We start from the raw sequence: 26,354 nt of genomic DNA, 5'->3' as shown, positions 1-26,354 counted from the left end.
ACGGTATATACATATATTTATACGGTATGTAAATCTTTACATTTCTATGTGGAGACCTGGAGATTTTAAAAACAGTGCTCCCGTTCTTTCACACAGGTACACACTTCCCCCTACCTGAAGTGAATAATTCCTGGTGTTTCTTTTTTTGAAAGCACTAGATCACAGACACAAAGGAACAGAAAAGAAAAAAATCCTTATTATTTCTCAGCTTGGAATAACAGCAGCGCTGCTTCACCTCCGTGGCTTCTGCCAATGGATAAAAGGCTTTCCTTTTCAAATGTTTTCCCTAATCACAGATGATTTACAGCTGACTACTGAGTGCTGCTGATAGGCTGTCAGTTTTTCTGGGTGCTGATAATGTTCACGGTAGGATTTTTTCTTTTTTCTCTTTTTTACCGACGGTATATTTTAATCAATTTGATCTTAGCTGCATTTCCAAAGAAAATGTGCTGAAAGCAAGTTGCAAATATAAAAGTGAAGCGAAAAGAGAATCAGTTACATTTCCAAGGAAGGTCTTCGCCTCCTTTATTGCAACAGCGCTTCAAAGGTTTTCACAGAAAGATCTCTATCTTCCTACGTAGGATTATTGATCATGCACGGTTATATTACAAATGAACGTTTTCAAACGACGTTCGTTAGTCTATTGCTTTGCTTCTCTTGTCTCGTTTCCCACATCTTCAGTCTTAAAAAGCCCTGTCGTAAATGTCCAAGAATTACTGGAGATGGATTTCTGGCTAAAGACGTGACAGAGAACTTCAGACAAAGGCACCTATTTCTAGTTCATGGGACACACACACACCCCAGCTACACCCTCACTGGTCTTGAATCACACTCTCTTTGCTTGGATGTTCTCCTGGCTTGCCTGGGTGAAAGACAGATGTTTGTGTAGAAATGAGCCTACAATAGGCAAAAAACGACAACAGCTCTACCTTCATCGCTCTGCCCCTTTTGACTCTAAGCCTGAAGGAGCATCTCCACCTCCATCCTTCTACCTGGACACTGAGGTCCAGCTCCGAGGGCCTTCTGGCAGTTCCCTCACTGTGAGAAGCCAAGTTACAGGGAACCAGGTAGAGGCCTTCTCGGTAGTTGCACCCTCCCTGTGCAATGCCCTCCCACCAGATGTCAAAGAGAAAAATAACTACCAAACTTTTAGAAGACATCTGAAGGCAGCCCTGTTTAGGGAAGTTTTTAATGTTTAATAGGTTATTGTATTTTAGTGTTCTGTTGCAAGCCGCCCAGAGTGGCTGGGGAAACCCAGCCAGATGGGTGGGGTATAAATAAATTATTATTATTATTATTATTATTATTATTATTATTATTAGCCCTGCGCACCAGTGGTCTGTGGCCACCAGAAGTTCTGCTCAGCAGGAAATGCAGCCACTGGACTGAAAAGGATTCCCCACCCCTGGGCTAAAGCATGGGTGGAGGATCTCTGGAACACCCTATCTTGCTGGACTAAGATTTGTATCTGGGCTGGAACACTCAGGGAGTGTGAAAGATCGTGGGCATCTAAGTTTTGATGTGTGCATTAGCCCGCGAAGTGTGGGTTGATCCAGTCCCTATCAGAATTCACAAAGATGCAATTCATCCACCATCCCTAGCTCAAACCACAGTCCTCCCCCAGTTGTTGGGATTCCAATTCCCATCAGCCCCAGCAGTCAGCATGGCCAATGACCAGAGATGATGGGAGGTCCAACAACATCTGCAGGGCCATGAGTTATGCACCGGTACTATATGCTAACTCCTTCTCCGAGGGCCCATCTTCATGTTGCCAAAACAGCACCACCCACACACAAGTGGAAGATATAGAGAAGGTTGGAGATGTCGGAAGTGCAACAGCATGAGTCATTTAGTTTGCAGCTTAAGGGTTAACGCTGTTACCAGTGAGTCAACTAGCCAAGAGGGGCTAGCTGATATACAGTGGTACCTCTGGTTACGTACTTAATTCGTTCCGGAGGTCCATTCTTAACCTGAAACTGTTCTTAACCTGAAGAACCACTTTAGCTAATGGGGCCTCCCACTGCTGCTGCTGCACCGCTGGAGCATGATTTCTGTTCTCATCCTGAAGCAAAGTTCTTAACCCGAGGTACTATTTCTGGGTTAGCAGAGTCTGTAACCTGAAGCGTATGTAAACTGAAGTGTATGTAACCCGAGGTACCACTGTACTGATGGCAGAGATGGAGGAACTGCTTAGAAACCGGTGGAGGTGGGATTATCTTTAGTGAGATAGCGTATGCTGCCTCCGTAGCTGCGAGGAAATATTTTGGCGAATGTTAAGCTTTTTACAAGGTTTGCCATTTATTGCTGTTTATTGCTCCTCAAGTTATATATTGTGCTTTTCTGTTCAGTAAAGTGTTATTGAGATTTCTTTACTCTCTGGACACAGTTTGCTCCCCCCCCCCTTTTTTTTAAGTGGCATTTCACACAAGAGGACAACCCCAAGGTTCGCAGAAAGGGGCAGGGAAGCTTTCAAGGGGAAATGCTGAAAAGTAATGGCAGAGAGAGAAAAACAATACACCGGACTGAGCATGCTCAATGGCTGACTGGTGGAGGAGGAAACAGAATTCCAAGAAGGAGGGAGAACAGAATGAGGAATCCTGGAAGGGGCTGTTGCCGCCTGGCTAGCATAATGGGCAAGAAAACTCTGCATACTTCATCGCTGGCCTCACTCGTAAGAACTAACTTGCATGTTTGCAAAGGCACTAAGAAAATCAGGTACCTACATGTTGGAGAAGTGTGCAATTCCCAGTAGTTTCGGTTCACATAAGTGGCCTCCAATAGCTATCTTTGCTGGTGCCTATCTCCCCCATATGTGGAAATATTTGGCAGGCACTGCAAAACCGTTGGCACACAGCTGGCGTCAATGCCTGCCAAGAGGCGATTGTAGAACCATTTCGTACAGCTGTTGTTTGCACTCTGAAGTGGCTGGACTAAGGAATTCCTTCAGCAAACGTGCTCATCCCATGCCATGCAGGCAATAGATAGATAGATATACTGGGACGCGGGTGGCGCTGTGGGTTAGACCACAGAGCCTAGGACTTGCCAATCAGAAGATCAGCGGTTTGAAACCCTGCGATGGGGTGAGCTCCCGTTGCTCGGTCCCTGCTCCTGCAACCTAGCAGTTCGAAAGCACGTCAAAGTGCAAGTAGATAAATAGGTACCGCTCCGGCGGGAAGGTAAACAGCGTTTCCGTGCGCTGCTCTGGTTCGCCAGAAGCGGCTTAGTCATGCTGGCCACATGCCCCAGAAGTTGTACACCGGCTCCCTTGGCCAATAAAGCGAGATGAATGCTGCAACCCCAGAGTCTGTCACGACTGGACCTAATGGTCAGGGGTCCCTTTACCTTTTATACACACACAACAACAACAACAACAACAACAACAACAACACACTAGTTTTTGTTGCACTAACGCTGTCCGCTCCCTAGGCTCCAACAGTATCTGCAGCATCAATAAATATCCATTTTTCTTCCCACAGCAGTAATGGGTAGTTGCCCTTCCTCTCGAAACAAACCAGAGCAGCATTTGATGACTTTGGGAGATCCCACAGCCCCCATATCTGCTAGTGCTCAAGCATTAACCCCCCTGCAAACCTCTGAGGAACACGAGTCACAGATAAGACTCTGAACCTGGCTGTGACAATCCAGAGCCACTGAGCGAGGAGGCGAACCAAATTAAGAGGCAACTCTGCCCAGCATGTGAGCTATAAAGCCAGCCCCAGTCATTCACTGCAGCCAGTCAGGTGTCTGACACCCATGCTCCCACTAACACCCATTTGTCACAGGAAGACAGCAAAACTATGTTAGTTTATTGAGTCCTTAATAGGCAACCAGAAACAGCTCAAAAACTGCATTTGGTTCAGTGTAGAAAAAAAGTCGTGCAGGCATAACAAAGAGATCTGGACCTTCCAACTTTAGAAGGTAGTCTAAAAGAAGACCCTCAGGGCCAACATGCTGCTATTCAAAAGTTTTGGATCACAAGTCCCATCATCCTGACTATTGGCCATGCTGGTTGGGGATGGGAGTTGTAGTCCTTAGCATCTGCACAGTACTGGAGTGAGATAAGCTACGCAGAAAGGCACTATAAGGTAATTCTGAACAGTAGGAATGATCATGTGGTGTGTTTTTTCTCAGATTAAGGACCCCCACATTTTGATTCGTAACCGATATATTTCTACCTGTGCATAGTATTGGTGTTGGTCGCATTGTATTTAACTTACTGGGTGGAATGTAAAGGTAAAGGACCCCTGACAGTTAAGTCCAGTCGTGAATGACTCTGGGGTTGCGACGCTCATCTCACTTTACTGGCCGAGGGAGCCGACGTTTGTCCGCAGACAGTTTTTCCAGGTCATGTGGCCAGCATGACTAAGCCGCTTCTGGTGAAATCAGTGCAGAGCACGGAAATGTCGTTTACCTTCCTGTCGGAGCGGTACCTGTTTATCTACTTGCACTTTGACATGCTTTTGAACTGCTAGGTTGGCAGGAGCTGGGACCGAGCAACAGGAGCTCACCCCGTCACGGGGATTTGATCCGCCGACCTTCCGATTGGCAAGCTCTAGGCTCAGTGGTTTACACCACAGCACCGCCTGCGTCCCTTTTGGGTGGAATATACACCCCTCTAAATAAATGGATCAATAATGTGCCACCCTCAGCATTCTAAAGCTCTCTAGAAATACAAAGTAATACTAGATTTTTATGCAAAGCGTACTAAAAGTGTGAGGAAATGAATGTTCTCAATCATTTTGACATTAAAAAGCAAGTGGTTCTGGATCACTTTTGACAGGTCAATTGAATCAAATGGTATCCCCTTGAGGAGACACTCAGTGTAGCTTTAAGGAGATTTGCTGCTTGCCAGACAAAACCGTCTCCCTTCTCCTCCTCCCCCTGAGCACTGTTCTCCAGGCCACTCAGTTGATTTCAGGGATGCAGAAAGAGAAGAGGAGGCAAAAAGGTCCATTGTACTAGCAGGACTTATGCAGGGGTAGTTTCAGATAAGTGCAAATCAAACTGTCCAAATTCAATGTACGAATGAAATCCAGATCAAATCTTCCTGAACCTAGCCTCTGCAAACAACAGTGATTAGAGGTGGTAAAAAAAAGAACTTACATTTCCCCCCCCCCCAATTTTTTAAATTGATTTTCCATTTTTTATAAACACACAAACAGGCATAAATCCTAACTATACTTAGTCCACCCTTAGTAACATTGTTAAGTGACTTCCTCATATCCCCCTGGCTGAATTTCAGTATATATCATTGTAACAGTTTTCCAAAACAAGTTTCTCATAAAACTTACTTACTTAACATCTTTCTTCCTTTTCATCTTTACTTTAAACGTATTATTCTATAACATCACATATTTAAATCCTAAGCCTATCTGTTATTTGCAAGTATTTCTATTTAAATTATCTTAGCATATTTAAGTAAATAGTCTTTGAATTTCATCCATTCCTCCTGGTACTCCTCCTCCTTCTGGTCACGGAACTTATAAATCAACAAGGAAAGCATTGGTTCTGCAATGCTGTAATCTGTCCCTTATTCTAAATAAATAATTATTACTGTTATTTTTAAAAAAATAAAAAAGACATGGGAAATAAGATCCTGTCTGTTGGAACAAACGTTTTTCCACCCTCTGGCAAAAGTAAAAATTTGATTAAAATATTAAGCGTTATCATTTGTCTATGTCAGAATATTATGCAAGCTTTGAAAAACGACTGTGGTTTTAAGATTACTTTGGTGCGATGTCACACTGGGAAGACTACCTGAAGTTGTTTTGAAAGATTCTGTGCAAAAGGCATCCCAGACAAGCGCGTCTCTTACGCAACTTTGGCTTTCTCAGAAAGATGTTAAGCAAACAGATTGCTTAATCTGCAATTTAGATGGGTGCCACTTTCTGCAGAATATTTATTGCAGGGCCCTTTCAAGGAGGAGGTTTAGACACTTGCCTCACTTTCATTTGAAAAACATTTCAACACTTTAAAACACGGCAAAAGATGGATGACACCAGACTTAGTGGTTCCAGAAGAACCACTTTGACCCAGGACCACAGACAAAGGACTAGCAGATAACTGTCCTCTCTCCCCCACCCCATAAACACCATTTACGATGCTGAATTTTGAATGATTTGCAGCTACTTTGTTGTGAAAATGTCGCTGTTCGCTATTCTTCACTTACAGGGTTAAGTAAGCAACGGGATGTCTTCCGCCCTGATCACCTCAGGTTCTGCAAAGCTTATTTTGTTAATCCTTAACTTGCAAAGGAAGCTCCTGTCTTGCACTGCACTTTGCGCTGGTCAACAAAGCACCCCTTACCATTAACTGACAGCAGCCTTCCTTGGACGCAGTAAACAGGTGCAACTCTATAAAACGAAGTTCGAAAGATTGTGTATGAGATTCAAAGTCTCATACCGCTAGCCAGAAGAAAGCAAGTTTCGTAGGCTGCAAGAACACTCCTGTTGCTTTTGGAAATTGATATTTCTTTAGGATCAGCAATGCCTACATGTGTCCGAACTTGGCTCCCACCTGCTCAACCTGTATATATGTGAATCAGTGTTAGAAACTCATCTATATAAGCTAATCGCCAAATGGCACCTTAAACCTAGGTTGCGGTCACGCCAACGGAATGTCTAGGGGCCTTTTTTTAATTCAACGAAAATTGTTGTGGTTGTTCATTTTATTTCTATACCGCTCTATATTTTAAATAAAAAAATATCGAAGTGGTTTGCAGCACATTAAAACATCAGATGTAACAATCCACAATAAAACAAATTCAAGCTTCAAAGGAAAAGTTCTAGATCCTACCCTCAAAGTGATATTTTGCTTTCCTCATATTTATTTACCAGTTTAATTTATAGAGCTGCCCCGTGGCAGAAGGACTCTAGGAAGCCAGTGTGCTGTAGCGGTTTGAGTGTCGAAATAGGACCTGGGAGATCAGGGTTCAAATCCCCGCTCCGTCACGAAGCTCGCTGGGTGACCTTGGGCCAGTCACAGCCACTTTACCTAGCTCACAGGGTCATTGTAGAGATTAACTGAGGAGTGAGGTGAACCATGGAACACCATGGAGAAAAAGGTGGGATGTCATGCAATAAACAGGGTATTCTGCTTACCTGCTTAAGAAAGCCAGAGGGACCAGCCAGAGGTGCCAACTTAGCACCCAGAGTTCTCCACGTGGTCACAATTGGACCCGCAGCAGTCGCAAAATGTGTCTGGCACCTGGGGGGTTTCTAACACTGCTGTGAATATGCACATCCTCAAAAGGATCAGTCATCTCCCTCTACAGAAAATTCAGATAAAACTCTCCTGGAACTTCCCAGGACACCATGAAAGCTGGGAGCAGGAAACAGTACTCTCAAGATCAAGTCGAAAGGAGATAGCTGCTTTCACAGAGACAGGCATGTTTGTTCCGCCTGAAAAGTTATTTCCCAAATACCCCATGTTAGGGCCAGCGATGGTGACTGACCAGAAGAGCACCCAGGGGGGCTGACTTGGTTGGAAGCCATGGAAGTGCTGGTTCAGCCAGTCTCTGCAGACCCCACTAAGATCACATTGCTAAAACCGAACGGTACAGAAACGTCCATTCCCCTTTATGGAACCCAGGCAGCTCCAGAGGGCAGAAGGGAGAAAGCACCTTTCCCCTGGAAACTCTTCACAGCGCCCAAGCGTTAGCATGACATATCGGTGTGCAGGTGTGTGTGGGTTGGGTTCTTTGTTTTGCTTCCCAGTCTCCCCTTCCAGAGTTGTGCTCTATCTTTCGCACAAATCAAGAAGCACAAGATGTACCAGTTGCTCTGGCAACAAGGCTTCTTCTCTCCCCAACCCCCTTTTCTCGCAAAGAAGCATCCATTTGAAGAGTTTGCCCAGGGAAAATATAGCTGCCTAAGAGACCAACATTTTATGGGGCACAGGAACAACTTTACTTCCACTATGCAAGCATGGTGTGCTACGGAAGTCTTGATGATGGAGCAAAGCCACCAGCTAACTGCTTCCAAGTACAAGTTGCTTACAACACGGGAGGGGAGAGACATTTCACACATTAAAAAGGTAAAGGGACCCCCGACCATTAGGTCCAGTCACGGACGACTCTGGGGTTGCGGCGCTCATCTTGCTTTATTGGCCAAGGGAGCCGGTGTACAGCTTCTGGGTCATGTGGCCAGCATGACTAAGCCACTTCTGGCGAACCAGAGCAGCGCACGGAAACGCCGTTTACCTTCCCGCCAGAGCTGTACCTATTTATCTACTTGCACTTTGATGTGCTTTCGAACTGCTAGGTTGGCAGGAGTAGGGACTGAGCAACGGGAGCTCACCCCGTCGCGGGGATTCGAACCGCCGACCTTCTGATCGGCAAGTCCTAGGCTCTGTGGTTTAACCCACAGCGCGACGCGCGAGCAAACCTGAGCCTGTCACTGAGTGGACCTCCCCTAAACTAAAGGGTGGGATTCAAGTAGAGAAGGCTATATGTTTCATGAGCTCTGGCCATCTGACAGATATTAAATCCCTATACATTTCTCATTTGTTTGTATTAAAGGTGTGTGCATCTACATCTATAAGTATGTCAACGCTCTCTATGTAACTATAAGTAGATATTAGTGAGCCAAGTCTAAAAGAGTTGTGGTTTTTTTTGTCTGGATTATGGTCAAGTTATTTATGGCGGCAGTTTTTAATTGGTTAATGTTAATTTTAATGGCTTAATGCCAGTATGTGCTGGGTTACACATTTCTTTGAAGTCCTTAAAATGTTGGTAAAAGCAGACTGAGGAATTTCTGTATTCGTTTTATATTATCTTTAATGGTTTTCCTATTTGCCACATTTATACTGTTTGTGTGTGCGTGTGTGTCTGTGTGTTTGTGAATGCTCTCACCTTCTTTTCTAGTTAACAACCTGGCTGCCCCATTTTGCACCAGACGTAGTCTTCAAAGGCAGCCCTGCATACAATGCATTGCACATCTAACCTGATTACGACCTCTATGACAACACCTGGGTTACAGGAACAAGGGATTTGCCATCTTAGGAGAGACACCTTCCCATCTGGCTGCTCAGGTTGCTGAGAGTTATTTGCTCTGACAAAGGTCTGTATAGTTAAAGCCATGGTTTTCCCAGTAGTGATGTATGGAAGTGAGAGCTGGACCATAAAGAAGGCTGATCGCCGAAGAACTGATGCTTTTGAATTATGGTGCTGGAGGAGACTCTTGAGAGTCCCATGGACTGCAAGAAGATCAAACCAATCCATTCTTAAGGAAATCAGCCCTGAGTGCTCACTGGAAGGACAGATCCTGAAGCTGAGGCTCCAATACTTTGGCCACCTCATGAGAAGAGAAGACTCCCTGGAAAAGACCCTGATGCTGGGAAAGATGGAGGGCACAAGGAGAAGGGGACGACAGAGGACGAGATGGTTGGACAGTGTTCAGTGGAAGACAGGAGTGCCTGGCGTGTTCTGGTCCATGGGGTCAGGAAGAGTCAGACACAACTAAATGACTAAATAACAACAAAGGAAGTACTTTGGTTTTGAAGATTTGCTTATAGAATAGGTAACACACATGGCTTGCAGGGCACAGTCCATCACCCGCCCCCCCTCAGGAAACTACCGCAGTACAGTGGTACCTCAGGTTAAGTACTTAATTCATTCCGGAGGTCCGTACTTAACCTGAAACTGTTCTTAACCTGAAGCACCACTTTAGCTAATAGGGCCTCCTGCTGCTGCCGTGCCGCTGGAGCCCGATTTCTGTTCTTATCCTGAAGCAAAGTTCTTAACCTGAAGCACTATTTCTGGGTTAGCGGAGTGTGTAACCTGAAGCGTATGTAACTTGAAGCGTATGTAACCCGAGGTACCACTGTATATTTTGGGATACTGAAGCTCGATATAGAAAGCTAAACTTGATTCTTTTCAGCAACAATCCCCCAGGAAACAATTATGTTGTGCTTTATGGCAACAATTTCCCCTACTCAGCTAAAGAGCATGTGATTAATTAAACTGCTCCCTATCACTCTTTCAGATAGAGAGATAATAAAACAGCAGATTATTCAAACAATTAATGCCATCATTGTCTTGGCATTAGCTCATCAAACTCCCCAGGGTCCTACTAATAAGTGTTGAGAATCCGCAATGACTGTTCTCCAAATGGGAAGCACCTTTTGTGACACAGAAGGACTTCCTTGAAATGATAATCTAGCCTTTCAGCGCCAGCTCTGGATAAAACAGGCACATCTAATACGACAGCTCACCCTCACAAACTTACTGCTCGAATTCTCTGCCTGCCAACTCTCTGAATGGATCCCACTGGACAGCAGTACATTTCAGATGAGGTGAGGTGAGACAACAGCAGTCGCTTTGCCGTTCAGTCTATGGGACCCATTCACACATGCAGGTCATCACCAAAGCTGCAGACATCAATTGATGACCAAGGATTGCGAACTTCTCCTGCGTCAAACCAGCCTTAGAAGACTAATGCTTGTTCTAACAGAATGTAAACAAAATGTGCACGCGTTTGTTTTAAATCTCATCTATTCAACGTGACTTGCAAGTCCGTAGTTAGAATACAGCCAAGAGCTGCCAGACATTCTAGATATTGATATGGCTAGGAGAACCCCAACAATGAGATTTGAGATCTGCAAGACCTTGCTTCCAACGGACATCATCTGGTCAGGATAAATGGGTGGCCATCAACTCGATCCCCTATCAATTTTAAATTGTGTTAATAACTAGCTAGATACAAGATTAATCAGACACCCCAAGTCTCCTGGCTAATAGAGGCAGAAACACAAAGACATTCATGAAATTTACATAAAGGTGTGCCCCTGGTCAATCAAACACAGAATCATAGAATCATAGAGTTGGAATAGACCACAAGGGCCATCGAGTCCAACCCCCTGACAAGCAGGAAACACCACCAGAGCACTCCTGACATATGGTTGTCAAGCCTCTGCTTAAAGACCTCCAAAGTAGGAGACTCCACCACACTCCTTGGCAGCAAATTCCACTGTCAAACAGCTCTTACTGTCAGGAAGTTCTTCCTAATGCTTAGGTGGAATCTTCTTTCTTGTAGTTTGGATCCATTGCTCCGTGTCCGCTTCTCTGGAGCAGCAGAAAACAACCTTTCTCCCTCCTTTATGTGACATCCTTTTATATATTTGAACATGGCTATCATATCACCCCTTAACCTCCTCTTCTCCAGGCTAAACATGCCCAGCTCCCTTAGCCATTCCTCATAAGGCATCGTTTCCAGGCCTTTGAGCATTTTGGTTGCCCTCCTCTGGACACGTTCCAGTTTGTCAGTGTCCTTCTTGAACTGTGGTGCCCAGAACTGGACACAGTACTCCAGGTGAGGTCTGACCAGAGCAGAATACAGTGGCACTATTACTTCCCTTGATCTAGATGCTATACTCCTATTGATGCGGCCCAGAATTGCATTGGCTTTTTTAGCTGCCGCGTCACACTGTTGGCTCATGTCAAGTTTGTGGTCAACCAAGACTCCTAGATCCTTTTCACATGTACTGCTTTCAAGCCAGGTGTCACCCATGTCACATGACTTGGCAAACTAGCTGACCACCCCCACGTCACAGGAAACACTCTCTGCCTTTCCCAAAAAGAGAAAGACTGCAGTGGTACCTTAGTACTTGAAGGCTTGGCTCCCAAACAAATCGGTTCCCAAACGCCGCAAACCCAGAAGTAAGTGTTCCAGTTTGCAAATGTTTTTCGGAAGCCGAATGTCCGCCATGGCTTCCACGGCTTCCGATTGAGTGCAGGAAGCTCCTGCAGCCAATCGGAAGCCGTGCCTTGGTTTTAGAACAGTTCCGGGAGTCGAACAGATTAAGTTTGAGAACCAAGGTACCACTGGAACTTCTTTTAAAAGGATGTCATGTGTCAACTGCAGAAGCTCTGCCTGTCTGACCAGAGAGAGGAAGTCATGGATGTTGATCTTGGAATTCAGTTTTTGAGTTATGGCTGCCTGGTTTTGGTACTAGCAATGGTCCAAAGGCTTTAAAACATGCTGCTGGGGTGCTGAAGACTGAGGCATATGCTCTTCCTATCTCCCACTACCCATCTTCACAGTAAGTGTCACCTATCTGCCCTTGCCCTCTGTGCCACCCTCCTAAAAAAAATTATTCTACACACACCACTAATTCATTCATTCTCCCTCAAAGCAGATTTCAGGATGATATATATATGACAAACGAAAATCACGGTATATGAAGACAACAATACCATAACTTAATAATAAACTGCCAATAAGACCAAGCTGCGCACTGAAGCACTATATATTTATTTTATCTTATTTATTTATTTATTAGATTTAAATATCACCCTTCATCACAAGATCTCAGGACGGTTCGCAAGATAAAAAATACAATATAAAAGCACAAATATATATATATATGGCGCCAGGCAAAAACATTCCTTCGGCTGCTTAACATTCTACAGCCTTTTAAATGTGCCTCTGGAAAGGGTGTGTGTGTGTTGTTTTGTCGTTTTGTTTTTAATTATTTACTTGTTTTTATTCTGTATCTTATTCTGCCCTGAGATCTTATGATGGAAGGGTGGTATATAAATCTAATTAAAAAAATTAAAAAATAGTTAAAACAAAAACAACGAAACAATAACCGCCCACCCCAAACACATTTAAAAGGCTGTAGAATATTATTCAGCCAAAGGCCTGGTTAAAGAGTCATTTGCGAATGGACTTAACTGTCAGGGTTCCTTTACCTTTACCTTTTTTAAAGACACATAATGCAAGCGCTAGACAAACCTCCCTAGGGAGAGCATACACAATATATGTGTAATACATTTAAGTACCTAGAGAAATACAGATGTAAACTATGTAAGATGTAATGGATGGCAGAACCATGATGTATCAAATGAAGCCTCTTGGGTTACATGGTAGTAAAATTATGGACAACAGAGACGAGCAGTGCATAACTATTGCATTACACTGAGACCTCCAGCTATGGGGCGGTATATAAATTCAATAAATAATCATCGACATCACCATGTGTCTCTGTGAGCTTCCCATGGAACGTGGCTGGCTGCCTATAGAGGAACATAAGGTAAAAGTAAAGGGACCCCTGACCATTAGGTCCAGTTGTGGCCGACTCTGGGGTTGCGGCACTCATCTCGCTTTACCGGCCGAGGGAGCTGGCGTACAGCTTCCAGGTCATGTGGCCAGCATGCCTAAGCCGCTTCTGGCAAACCAGAGCAGCGCACGGAAACGCCGTTTACCTTCCCGCCGGAGCGGTACCTATTTATCTACTTGCACTTCATGCTTTCGAACTGCTAGGTGGGCAGGAGCAGGGACCGAGCAATGGGAGCTCACCCCGTCGCGGGGATTCGAACTGCCAACCTTCCGATCGGCAAGCCCTAGGCTCTGTGGTTTAACCCACAGTCCCAACCACATCCCTATAGAGGGACATGGTTGCATGCAATATTGTACTAAGTTGAATGTTCTGCTGCGCAATACAACTCCCTCCCTCTCCCCTCCTCCTCTGCGCCTCCTAAATCTATTCTGGTTGGCTCCCTCAACCCTCCAGTGCAGATTTGAGGACAGAGTGCAGGATATGTGAGGAGGGGAGAGGAGAGATGGGGGAATCCCTGTTGCACTAGCACTAATCCTTGCACCACCCCAGCTACTGAGCTGCACACTGCCCTTAGTGCTTAACCAGGTGGGCTATTTTGTTCTGATGCAACAAGGAAGTTATTGCGTGTTTTGAAAGCAGCTGGTAAAAAGGTGAGAGTCAAAACACAGAGATTTAAAACGGGAGTCAGCAAACTTTTTCAGCGGGGGGCCGGTCCACTGTCCCTCAGACCTTGTTGGGGGGCTGGACTATATGAGGGGCGGTGAACGAATTCCTATGCCCCCAAATAACCCAGAGATGCATTTTAAATAAAAGGACACATTCTACTCATGTAAAAACACACTGATTCCCGGACCGTCTGAGGGCCGGATTTAGAAGCCAACTGGGCCGGATCCGGCCCCCGGGTCTTAATTTGCCTACCCATGATTTAAAGTCGGCACTCCCACCCTCCCAAAAACCCTTGAGGATAACTAGAAAGTTTTTCTGACACAATGGGAGGGGGGTGGGAAGAGGGGAGGGAGGAAAGTGTGAGCTAGAACCAAATTATGAACATGTGGGTGGCAGAAAAAGAACAAAACGTTTCAAAACAAACCACCACCACCTCTTATGCAAAATAACAACAAAAACAGGAGGGGGAGAACTCTCCCTAAGGAGGCCCCTCCTTCCCCAGAAATTTCCCAGGCCTTACGGAGAGGCTTTGTCCATTATTTGACAAGCCTTGATCTAAGATCAGAAGCATGGTTACAGTCGAAGAAGAAACAAAGAACACACACACACACAGACATACACACACACATAAATGCACACACCCTGAGTGAACTCGCTTCAAGGTTAAATAATTCCTCCCACTTGCCACAGATGAGAAGCAAAAATTATTGCCTATAGCATATCTCACTACAATTAATGTGCTTGCTACCCTAAAATCATTCCTTGGAGGAGCAAAAGAGGTCAAATACGGTTCAGTAAATCCAGATATATTTTTTAAAGAAGGTGAAACAGATCAGTAAGATTTCTACAACTGCCACGTTATCACTGGCAAGGAAGGATTTCTGTTTGCAAAAAAATAGACCAGGCCTAGTGATTTATTGTCAGCCACCCAAGCCATTTCATTAATTTTAAGAAGCTAGAAAATTAACACGACAGCATCATAAATAGATCAGAGGCACAACCAAAGCTTGTTTGTTATTGTTAAATAATGAAACAACCTGCTCGATTCAATAAAAAAGAGAGAGAGAGAGATAAGCCGCCACCGAGGTCTACTCTCATTCAAGCAAAAATTATTCCGATTAAGCTGTGATGCTGGAAGGAATGAGGATTCATTCATCCGCTCTGGAATGACCAACCTGTGGTTAAGCCACACACTTACAGGATTATTTCCAGCCAAGAGAGAGATTTTTCCACTATTTGTCCACAGTCCCCCTCCACCATCCGAGGCCTGACCTCTAAACCCTCATCTGCTAATGCATGGATAGGCAAACTAAGGCCCAGGGGCCGGATCCGGCCCAATCACCTTCTCATGGACAGTCCAGGAATCAGTGTGTTTTTACATGAGTAGAATGTGTCCTTTTAATTAAAATGCATCCCTGGGTTATTTGTGGGGCATAAGAATTTGTTCATTTATTATTATTATTTTCAAAATATAGTCCGGACCCCCACACCGTCTGAGGGACACTGGACCGGCCCCCTGCTGAAAAAGTCTGCTGACCCCTGTGCTAATGGAAACTTAGGAAGGGAAGGGAATGCAGGTCACAGTCAAGAGGAGCTGTCCTCCCTGGTCATTGAGGGATCCAGGGAGCCAAAGCAATCCCGTAAATGTACACTGAACAAGAAATAAATAGATTTGGTGGCTTAAGTCTTTGCTGGACAGATTAATAGCACTGAAATTTAAAGAAAGATGCACTTATTTAGTTCTCATATGGTATACAAGGTGCTGGACAGAAAACCAATACAACACGCCCTGTTTTCAAGACCTGGTGGTGATGTCACCATGATTATGGGCTGGTAGGTATGAACTTCAGGGGGCTGATATACTACTCAGTTCAAGAACCAGACAAGCACTGCAGAGCCTATTTGTTTCCTCAGGTTTTAATTGAGCAGCTTCCAACCTGCCCAGCAAACCCTGCAAACTCTTCCCTCCAACTCTACTTATCGGTGGGGTCCCAATGACAAGCAAGGGAGGTCTGCCCCAGCGTAAGTTGCTCACCCATTAATGCAGAAGTTTTTGCTGTTGTCCTGCAGAAGGAACGGTGTCATCTATCAGCTTCTTGAAAAGGGGAGGTGTGTGGAAAGGAACAAATACGGGATGCAACACCTTTGACAACCTTCTTTTCAGTTGCTGCTAAAGAAGATATGGTTTTCCCAGTAGTGATGTATGGAAGTGGGAGCTGGACCATCAAGAAGGCTGATCGCCAAAGAACTGAGATGCTTTTGAATTATGGTGCTGGGGGAGACTCCTGAGAGTCCCATGGACTGCTAGAAGATCAAACCAATCCATTCTGAAGGAAATCAGCCCTGGAAGGACAGATCATGAAGCTGAGGCTCCAATACTTTGGCCACCTCATGAGAAGAGAAGACTCCCTGGAAAAGACCCTGATGTTGGGAAAGATTGAGGGCACAAGGAGAAGGGGACGACAGAGGACGAGATGGTTGGACAGTGTTCTTGAAGCTACCAACATGAGCTTGACCAAACCACAGGAGGCAGTGGAAAACAGGAGTGCCTAGCGTGCTCTGGTCCATGGGGTCACGAAGAGTCAGACACGACTAAACGACTAAGCAACAACAAAATTTCTTCTTTATAATCTCAATTCTGAGACAGCTGACCCTTCTCAGAAATATTTTATAACTTGATCAGAAAGATATGGCAAGTAAATAGCAAAAGGAAACAGAAGCAGAGATCCCCTGTCACAATACCGGCCCTATCAGGCCTTATCTATTCATCATGATATAGATGCAACTGCTGTCCACATTTTAAAACCACAGATAAGAGACTGGGAGCGGACTCTCTCACCTTCTCCTCCTCCCTACCTTTGTCAGTATTTAATGACAGTGCAGCATTATTTCTCCATCGCTAAAGATGACTAAAACTAACCAGAGCTAGCTTTCAACTAGAAATCAAGGCGGGGCTGGGAGGGGGGGAGAGAGATTTGAAGCTGATCTGCAAGTCTGAATCCAGGTTCAAAGGTACGCTACACAGAGCTCCTTGAAAGAAGATAGGGATAAAAGTATAATTAACTAGGTACAAACGGTAATCCCTGACGTTACAAATGAACAAACAATGAAGCTGGTCTACCCCTCCAAAGCTCCAAGGGGAAATTTCATCCAAATTCTGAAAGACCTTTGGGGGATGAAAGGGCCCACATCTATTGCAGCTTTTGCCGCCATCTTTCCCTCTCCCGCTTCAACTGTGGTGGTTATCCTGGCAGCCACTATCCTTCCCCCAAAATGACGCTACATCAGGGATGGGGAGCGTTTGCCGCCCCCCCCCCCCCGAGGTTGCTAGACTACAACTCCCATCATTTCCTGACCACTTGCCATGCTGGATAGAGCTGATGCAAACTGGAGTCCAACGACATTTAGAGGGACACAAGTTCTCCATCCCCAGGCTATGTGATGGCATAACAATGGGTTGCTCTGAGCCAGGCATAGGCAAACTCGGCCCTCCAGATGTTTTGGGACTACAACTCCCATCATCCCTGACCACTGGTCCTGTTAGCTAGGGATGATGGGAGTTGTGGTCCCAAAACATCTGGAGGGCTGAGTTTGCCTATGCCTGCTCTAAACATCTTCGGAACAAAAATACCACAGCCACTGCCACTATCAATAAGGATCCCTGTCTTTCTCCTCATGTCACCCCCTCAAGACGAATTGCTGAAATAGCCTGAAAATTCAGGAGCCCTTTGGGGAGGGTCCAGGTTTTAACGATCTTGTGCTTTTTTGTTGTTATTGGTGGTGGTTAACAAGAATCCAATGAGACTCCCACATACAAATTCATTCAGGCATCTAAGCAAAGAATTTCCCAACCTGGTGTCTTGGACTACAGCTCCCATGAGCCCCTGTCAGCATTGCTAATTATCAGGGATGATGGGCGCTGTAGTCCAAAATATCTGGAGGGCACCAGCTTGGGGAAGGCTGATCTGAAACCCCTCTTTCATTTTCCCTCCCTTCCTGCATTGTACAGATGAAGCATGATCATTCTTGTAAACACACCAATGGCATCTGCATGTTCCCTTTCCTGCAGTCCGACATTGCTGAAGCTTCTTCTCTCTGCCTGCTATACTACAGTCTTGTCCTTCGCCAATTTAAAAGCAAACTTAGCCAAAAGAACGAAGATATTCTATCCCTAAGGATTATCAACAGTTCAAAATAAACCTAACCAGTGCCAGCCCTGAAAACAGCAGGCTGTGCACTACATGTGCATGGATGTGCTTATGTGCATATTCTGGTACTGCTGTCAGTGTGTTTGCACTGTAACAACCTTCCCACTATCTCACGCCTCCCAGTAAGCACCAATGTGACCAGTCGGAGGTCAGATGAGCGATGGTGCCTTACCACATTTTCCTCTACTGACCTCTTTAGAAATAATATTCCACACTCAAACCCAGTGCAACATTTAGCCGTGTGTTGACCACACCAAGTGCTTCTACGGGGCCGGTCCTAACATTAGGCAGACTGAGGCAGCCACTTAGAACCACAGAATTGTAGAGTTGTAAGGGACCCCAAGAGACTCATTGCAGGGGGGGTGTCATGAAAGAGCCATAAATTTGTTGTTGTTGTTGTTTAGTTGTTTAGTCGTGTCTGACTCTTCGTGACCCCATGGACCAGAATGTGCCAGGCACTCCTGTCTTCCCCTTCATGGATCACTGCCTTGCCACGGTGAAGGGGCTTGAATAACTCAGAGAAGCTATGAGCTACGCCGTGCAGGGCCATCCAAGATGGAGAGGTCATAGTGGAGAGTTTTGACTAAACGTGATCCACCTGGAGAAGGAACCAGCAAGCCACTCCAGTATCCCTGCCAAGAAAACTCCATGGACAAAGACAACAGGCATAAATTTACAGTTACTTAATTTATTGTTTGGAGAAGGAACTGGCAACCCACTCCAGTATTCTGCCATGAACACTCCATGGACAAAAGGAGAAGCTATGAGAAGAAATTCTGGTTCATGGGGTCACGGAGAGTCAAGCACGATTAAGATGACTGAACGCCGAACAACGAATTTATTGTTATTGGTATTTGTACTGCTGAGGAGGTGGAAAATTTTCTGCCTTGGGTGTCAAAATGACTTGATGAGCACTGAGTACTAAGCACCTTGGCTTGGGAAAGGTGCCAGTTCCTGTCCCACCTTAGAAGCATAGAACTGCAGAGTTGGAATGGACCCTTAGGGTCATCTAGCAACTGTCCCATATAGGATCGAACCTGTAACCTTGGGGTTATCAGCCTCACACTCTAACCAACTGAGCTATCCAACCTCTGCCAGCAAAATGTTGTGGTCCAGCCCTGGTGCCTTGAATAATTTTTAAATAGGTGTAGGTGCTCTTGCTGATTTCTTCACAAAAATAACCTAATGAAATAGCTAGAATCTGGAGAGAGGTGACAGAAATCTCTGTGCAACACCCCCCACCACCACTCTTAAGTATTTACTTTTTGGTGAAATAATGGATGCTAAAGGTTGCAATCAAAGTCTAAAGCGTAAACAGTAAAACTCCAATAAAATGGGGAAAGCAAAACAAGCTTTGCATGATAACATTTCCCATTCTGCTTTTCCGTTGAAACATTAAGCTTTCAAAAGGATGTTGTAGTCACATTTTCCAGCAGCAGTTATTAGAAATATGCACATGTTTAGAACTAGGTCAACCTCTACAGTTATTTTACCAGCAGAGAGAAACTGTTTAGACATCACTCTAATGCTCTTAGCTTCAGCAAACCGGGGCAGGGCAGTTTTGAAATTAAACAATATAGGGGGAGAAAAAAAATAGCAACTCAGTAGAAATGTCTCCTGCACTGAGATATAAAAGAGGAGGGTTTAACGCTATTTTAGAAATTCACACTTCTGAAGAACTCCAGAAGTTTCTGTTCAGTCTTGGTTCACTTTCCCTCTCCTATCATCTTTGTTGAAGGGATTAGCCTACAGCAATCGGAGGATGCAGAAACCAGAATTCAGAATAAATATTTGCTGACAGATCAGCAGCACACTCCACTTGCCTCTTTTATTTTGAGGGGGCACAAAGGGAAGGGGGGCAGGAGTATTGTCACATATTAAAACAGAAATGCCAAAAAGATCGCCTTCACAAGCATTGGTTTAGAGGGGAAATCCAAAAAAAACCCTGTACAAATGACTGGTTAATCTTGCCTCCAGCTTAAGGCTCAGGGAGAGTTACCATTTTATAAAACCATATCCAGGTTTTTTATATTAAAAAAACATTGCAAAATATGCACTCAAATCCAACAGCTTTAAAATCTTAACCCCAAGACCTAATGAGAATTAGCCTTCCATCAAATGATCATGCAACATCTTATGAAACTCTGCTTGGGATTAAGACTTCCACAGGCCACCCAGAACCTCTGTCTGCATGCCTTCCCTCTCTGAACACAGCAAAGGGAATAGTCGAGAACAACTACTCTGCTCTTTTAAGAGATTAGGAGGGGCAGCAATGGGAGATTTTATTTATTTAAAGCATTATTTTACTCCACTCTTTGCCCAAAAAAGTCTCTCAGAGAGGATTACAAGTCAATTTATTTTAAATTCCCACCTTCAGGTTTGGAATTCAAAGGACACAACACAAAAGGAAAGGGGGTGGGGAGGGAAGAGGAAAACAGTGAAACTCAGCCACCAATTCTTAAAGTTACGGTTCTTATCGCGACCAGCTAGGGTGCAAACCGTTCCGAGAGTGAAGGAGTCTAACAGAGCTCCTGCTTCCTATTATCTTCCTTTGCTGCAGCCTGATTGAATGGCTGCTGCCAGGTGACAGCTAGGGAAGGAGAAGGCTGGTGGAGATGGTTATTCAGTAGAGCCAATGGAATAGCCCTGCATCCCTTCTCTCCCTCTGCTGCAGCATTTGGGGCCCTGGTCTTGAGGGACCACAAGTGTCATCTAGTCCAACCCCCTGCAATACAGGAGTCTTTCTGACCAACATGGGGCTTGAACCCACAACCTTGAGATTAAGAGTCTTACGCTCTACTGACTGAGCTAAAGCCAGTCTGGGTCTGGTTAGTGCTTGGGAATCCCATGTATGCTGCCTTGGGTCCCATTATGGAAGTAAGGTGTGACAGGAGAGTAAGGAAACAAAAAGGAGTAACTATATAAAGTGCAGGTAGCCAGGGAAATATATGTATTTGCTACCTGAACTTTAAGGAGATCAGAATCACAAAGGGAGGTAGACAGCCTGAGGGAGACACACCCCATGGCCGTAAACAGAAAACCCATCAACTTATAATGGTGTCATATGTTGCATGAGACAGGCAACATCATCATCATCATCATCATCATTATTATTATTATTATTATTAATCAGCTGCCCTTCGACCTAAGGTCCCACAGAGTATCACAACAATTTAAAACACATTAAAACAGAGTGATTATTATTACTTGAAAACACAAGGTCTTAATTGCATGCATCTAAAACGTCAAAGACCAGAGTAAAGAGACATGTCTTCGGCAGTCAAGGAAATCCGAACAATGAAAGTGACAGGCAAACGTCTGTGAGGAGGGAGCTTCGCAACCCTGAATTGTAGATACTCAGACACTGGAACGAATGTCGTCCTCACAACACACCACTAGGAATTTATCGAGCCATGCCCATCTCTAATAAGTGGACAACAGGGGAAAGGACTTAGGCTGCTCCGTTGCTTCCAATCAGGGTCCCTTCACTGGCCCTCATCTCCCACTTACCGCACCAAAGAGGACTCATTTTGCTTTTCTAGAAATAGGAGGGTGAGGTGGGTGATGAAAAGACAGAAGAGGAGAATCCCTCCTGAACTAGCTTTGGCACCTGAAAAACTGTTGAGGTCCCAGGTTGCGATTAATATACAATTTATTCATATGCAATTTATTAATATACAATTTGTGTGTTGATAATCGCCCTGGGATCTTCAGATGAAGGGCAGTGTACCAATTCAATGAATAATATCAATAGTGATTCGGCAACCTGTAGCTCTCACCTGGAAGAAGCCACACATGTTCTCCATCAGCTTGGGAAGACTTCTCTTCAGTTTGAAAGATGTTTACGCATAGGTACAATCTCCCAGAGATATTTATAGAAACACAAGACTGGCACACAATGTTCTCTTTCACAATCGTACATTTTTGGACCTGGTACTAGGAAGGCGGGGAGCAGGAAACTGTAAACACCTTGAAGTTAATTCTTCCTTTACAATCAGAGCCCAGTAAAAATTAGAGACAGATACACAAGGAATGCTTAGCATGTGATCTCATGCTCCGGGAAAACACAGAAGGCCTTACCTTATAGACTTGCCCATAGGTGCCATTGCCAACGAGTTCAACGAGTTCAAAGATGCCTGCAGGATCCTAAAGAGAAAGAAACAAAGGCATTTCAGACGGTCAGTAGCAAATACTTAAAAGTGGCTGCAAATAAAAACTTTGTTAAATTCGGCTAGTCTGCATTTTGCAGGGGCGCTTTTACAGAGTGCTGGGAGACATGGGACACAGAATGAGTTCAGAAGGGTGGGGGGCAAGCGCCGTAGTAATGGTCAAAACCCCTTCTCTTGCGTATCTTTCAAAAGTGCAAAAAACAAAGCATAAAGCATCTTAAGAACATACGTTGATTCTTGAGTTATATGCCATAACAAACCAAAATGAGGTGCTCTAGAAGAAGCCATGTACAACTAAACTACTAGCAAGGTTGCTTCACTTTCTAACTTGCACCATAAGTGCTGGGGAAATGTTCAGTTTCTCATTTTTTCCAATCTTAAATTCAGTTCTCCACATTTCCACAGCAGTTAGCAAATTTTATTTTTAAGAAGTTCTTACGAAAATTCATTCGCACATTGGAGCTCATGAAACACAGATTTGCTGAATATTCACATTTTTGCAAACCAATTTCCCCTAATTAATGAATTTTCACACACTCTTTATTCCAGCACATACTCTTTTTTTACACACTATTACTTCGCACAGCGAAATTTGGAAAAGTGCAGATTTTGAAGGACGGCTCTTCTTTCATCCACGTGTTGTTTTGAAAACTGCAAATTAGCATCCCTAGGCATCACTGAAATTTCACTCATAAACTCTTAGGCAGGGTCATATCGGTGCCCGCAAAGCACTACTGCCATGTGACACTATCAAAAACATACATCAAGAATGCCACCCACATTAAGCTCACCCCAAATAGTGAGCCCATTGGAGAAATGATAGGTGAGAGCTTAAATCAGATTAGGTTTTGCTCGTGTTGAGGGTCACTGTCCGGCAAACATCTTTTGAGTGTGGAACTGGGGTGGGGTGGGCCTGGTCATTCTGGCCTTGTGATATTATGAGCTTTTCCCCAATGTAGATACAATCAGCATAGCTTGTTTCAAACTATTTGCTTCCTAAGTTAACTCCACTCAGCTCTGTTTGAAGCCCAGCCTTGTCAGAATTGCATCTGTGGGCGGAATTTTTTGCCTCGCAGCTATGGGAGAACAGATGACCTTTCGTGGCTACCACAACTGCAGTTCTATCTTGATACACTTCTCATGGCCTTGCCACCCACTAACCACATCTCCCAAGCATTTGTGACCTCAGGTAGGATCTACCTGGAAGGGAGATACGCAACCTTCAGCCCTAAGGCCTAATTTTATGCAAGCAGTTTGGGGCAAACAGTCAAGAACAGGAGAAGGGGTATGGGGGCCTATGTTCGAACAGAGGCAAGAAATGGCCAGGTCACTAAGTATGGGGGGGTGCAGTTGGTAAAGCTGCCATATCCTCGGTCTATAATCCTGGTTCAATGTTCACTGGCTGACGTCTGCAAGCTCCAAGGATTGATTTCTACCTAAAAAACAAGAACCCCCAACTCACTGGCAGTGGAACTACGTGAGCTGTGAAAGATTAGGAGACATGTTTTGCTGGGACACAAACTCAGTTTACATGGAGCATTGGCTGAGACTCATGACTGCGCCCCACATAAATTAGGAAACTTATAAAAGGAGCGAAAATAACGCAAATCAGGATCTACAGGTAAATCTGTAGGTGATTTGTAGCACACCAGCAAGACTGCCAGACTCCCATTTAATAATAGCAACTCCAAAAAGCCCTCCCCTCAAAAAGCAGTGCTCCATTAGAGCAGAAGACAGTGCGTTTCTCTCTCTCTCTCTCTCTCTCTCTCTCTCTGTGTGTGTGTGTGTGTGCATGCTTTGTGTGTTCTTGGATTCTTGTAAAGTCCTGCAAGCTCAGTCCAGAACAAGGCAGACTATGCTGAATAATTTTTTCTTCTGTTATGAAGCGAAGACTTCAGAGCTTCCGGCGCAATAAAATAAAATAAAATAAAAGGTAGCTCTTGACATCTGCTCACCCCTTCCTTAGGATGCAGCCAACATCCCCTTGGGCTTGGGCACTGCGGAGGTAGTTCGGTCATAAGTGGAGATGTCATTTCGCAGGGGAGCTACACTTTCTTTATTGAGATCACCAATAAATCCCTGCTAAGCTTCTCAGGAACCCCAACGCTTCTCCAGAGCACACTTTCAAAGTCATTTTGCTTAGGGGGTGGGGGGGGGACAAAGGAGAGCCTTTTTTCGTCTTAATGTTCAAGGGGAGAATGGAAGGCTTCATTCTTATGTTGCACAAGATCAGAAATGTTTTATGCGCGGGGCTATGCCAAGGCAAACCTGGATGCCAGCTGCCGCCGCCACCAGCACCACATCGCAGCAAGGGGCACCAGAACCGATTTTTTTAATGGTGCCTTTCGCGTCGCTGTAGGCTACAGAGAGAGCTTCCCAGGATGCGATTGGGCTGAAATGCCCAGCCATGAAGCCATTAAAGGCCTCTCAGCTGGGGAGATGCCACAGGGCGAGGGGAATGCGGAGCACAGCTGGGCCAGCAACATTCAAACAGAAGCACACAGCTCAAAATGGACAAAGACGTGGGATGTTTCTATAACCTGAAAGGCATTTTGTGCCATTAGAGCAGCAGGCTCCTATTGGCAGAGAGAAGGAACAGGGAACAAAGTGGAAAAGAAAAGGGAAAGGGGGGAAACCAGGAGCTATTGTCAAGCTGCGGCTCATGCAGTTGCATGAAACAAAGTTTTGTTTTTTTGGGGGGGGATATACCGTACATGTGCGTGTTTTTGAAAAGAACATTGGTGCCAAACAAATGTGTTTTGTTTTTTTTTAGTTGCTGATCATTAAAACTCAAGAGCGGGAAAATAGCTTGCCGTAAGCAACAAGCCTTGCAGAAACGAGGCTGAAACTACGCTGGTTCAAGTACCACTGGGAAGGATATGGGAACTATAATGACTCTCATTCTAAATAGGAATCAGCAATAGGATGCTGTTGCTAAGAGTCAATCCACACTGCTCTGGTGTAGCAGCCCTGAAGGAGGGCTTTGCTGGTTTAATTAGGGCAGATTAGCACATAGGGGAGAGAGGTAGGTGTGCACTTGTGTGCATGGTGTGCATTGCACACTGCGGGCATGGAAGCATCCGGGCACGGAGGCACTAAATCAGTATGCATTCCATTTTTTCACGCGGAATATGCATGGAGTTGGGGCGCTGGACTCAAGAGTTCAGTATCTCGCGTTCAAGCAAGTACATGTCAAAGCATCTGTCTTAAGGGCATGCCCAGACAAACTGCTACATGCATCCACCACACACAGCGAGGTGCACAATCCATACCACAGATATCGATCTGTGTCCTCCCCACCTCCTGCTCCCCAACCCTTCTCCATTGAAAGAAGAAGAAGATTGCAACATTCCCAAGCCCTCCCAGGCAACTTCATACCTGAGCACAGATCTGAACCTAAGGACGCTGATCAAAACCTGATAACACTGATCACTGCTGCACATGCACCCTTTTAAAAACAATACACTCTGCCTCACACCTGCATTTCATCATTTTGGCACACCAGCTGCCCAATGGAGGGAAGAAGCAGTGGTGGACCCCCCCCCCAAGCACTGCAGAGCTCAGCTATCCCTATGTCCAGTCATTTTTGTTTGGTCAGTGTCCAAGACGCACGCACGCACACACACACACACACACACACACACACTGTTACACAAATTCTTGTGGACAAGTCTTTTTGTCTTTTGCTACGCAATAAAAATTGCCAGTTCTTCTGCATCAGATGCATGTTCTGCTGCATGTTCCGGTGCATTTCATTCTGCAGCAAGACCGCTGCCATCTAGGCGCTTAGGACAGGTAGCTCCATCCCCAGAGGCAGTGCATATGGGATCTGATTTAATGAATTCTCACAACCTGTGAGTCGGTAGCCATTTTTAAATATACCGCATCTGATCACTGGTGCAGTGAGTCTGCATTTTCACTCACAGGCAGTAGCTCCCTATCGTCTCCGGTTCTCTTTGATCCTAAAACAGCCACGGGTTGGACCTAGGATGTTCAGCATGCAAGAGCCTGTGTTCCAACAAGGACCTAAGGCTGCCTTCTTTAGAGTCCACCTGTGCACCCATTTTCTAGAAACAAAAAGCAAGGTCTTTAAAAAGCATTTTTGTGTTGCATGCTCTCCCTCTGTGTGTGTGAATATTTTATTCCTGTTTTGCATAACCACAGTCAGTCAAAGAAGCCTAGCAGCTTATGTCAAGTCAATGAATGGCATCTCTTTTTGCAGCTGGCACTAGCAGTTGCAATTTCACCAAAG

The 26,354-nt window shown here is 44.9% G+C and overlaps 1 protein-coding gene across 6 annotated transcripts in view; it reads right to left on the bottom strand.

Annotated features, from left to right (window-relative positions):
- TNIK (TRAF2 and NCK interacting kinase) overlaps positions 1-26,354 on the bottom strand; it is a 289,071-nt gene that overhangs the window by 218,336 nt on the left and 44,381 nt on the right. For all 6 annotated transcript variants that reach the window (XR_014220092.1, XM_082223878.1, XM_082223882.1 and 3 more), the window contains exon 2: positions 22,014-22,079. Coding sequence is in view for 5 of the 6 variants with exons in the window: in XM_082223878.1 (XP_082080004.1) it covers positions 22,014-22,079 (66 nt within the window). In the remaining variant the exon portion in view is untranslated. The remainder of the gene's footprint in view (positions 1-22,013; positions 22,080-26,354) is intronic.

The sequence above is a fragment of the Podarcis vaucheri genome (assembly GCF_965113315.1).
Source record: "Podarcis vaucheri genome assembly, chromosome: 5".
Lineage (NCBI taxonomy): Eukaryota > Metazoa > Chordata > Lepidosauria > Squamata > Lacertidae > Podarcis > Podarcis vaucheri.
Note: the sequence above shows the minus strand (reverse complement) of the source record. Positions and strands in the feature narration are given on the sequence as shown.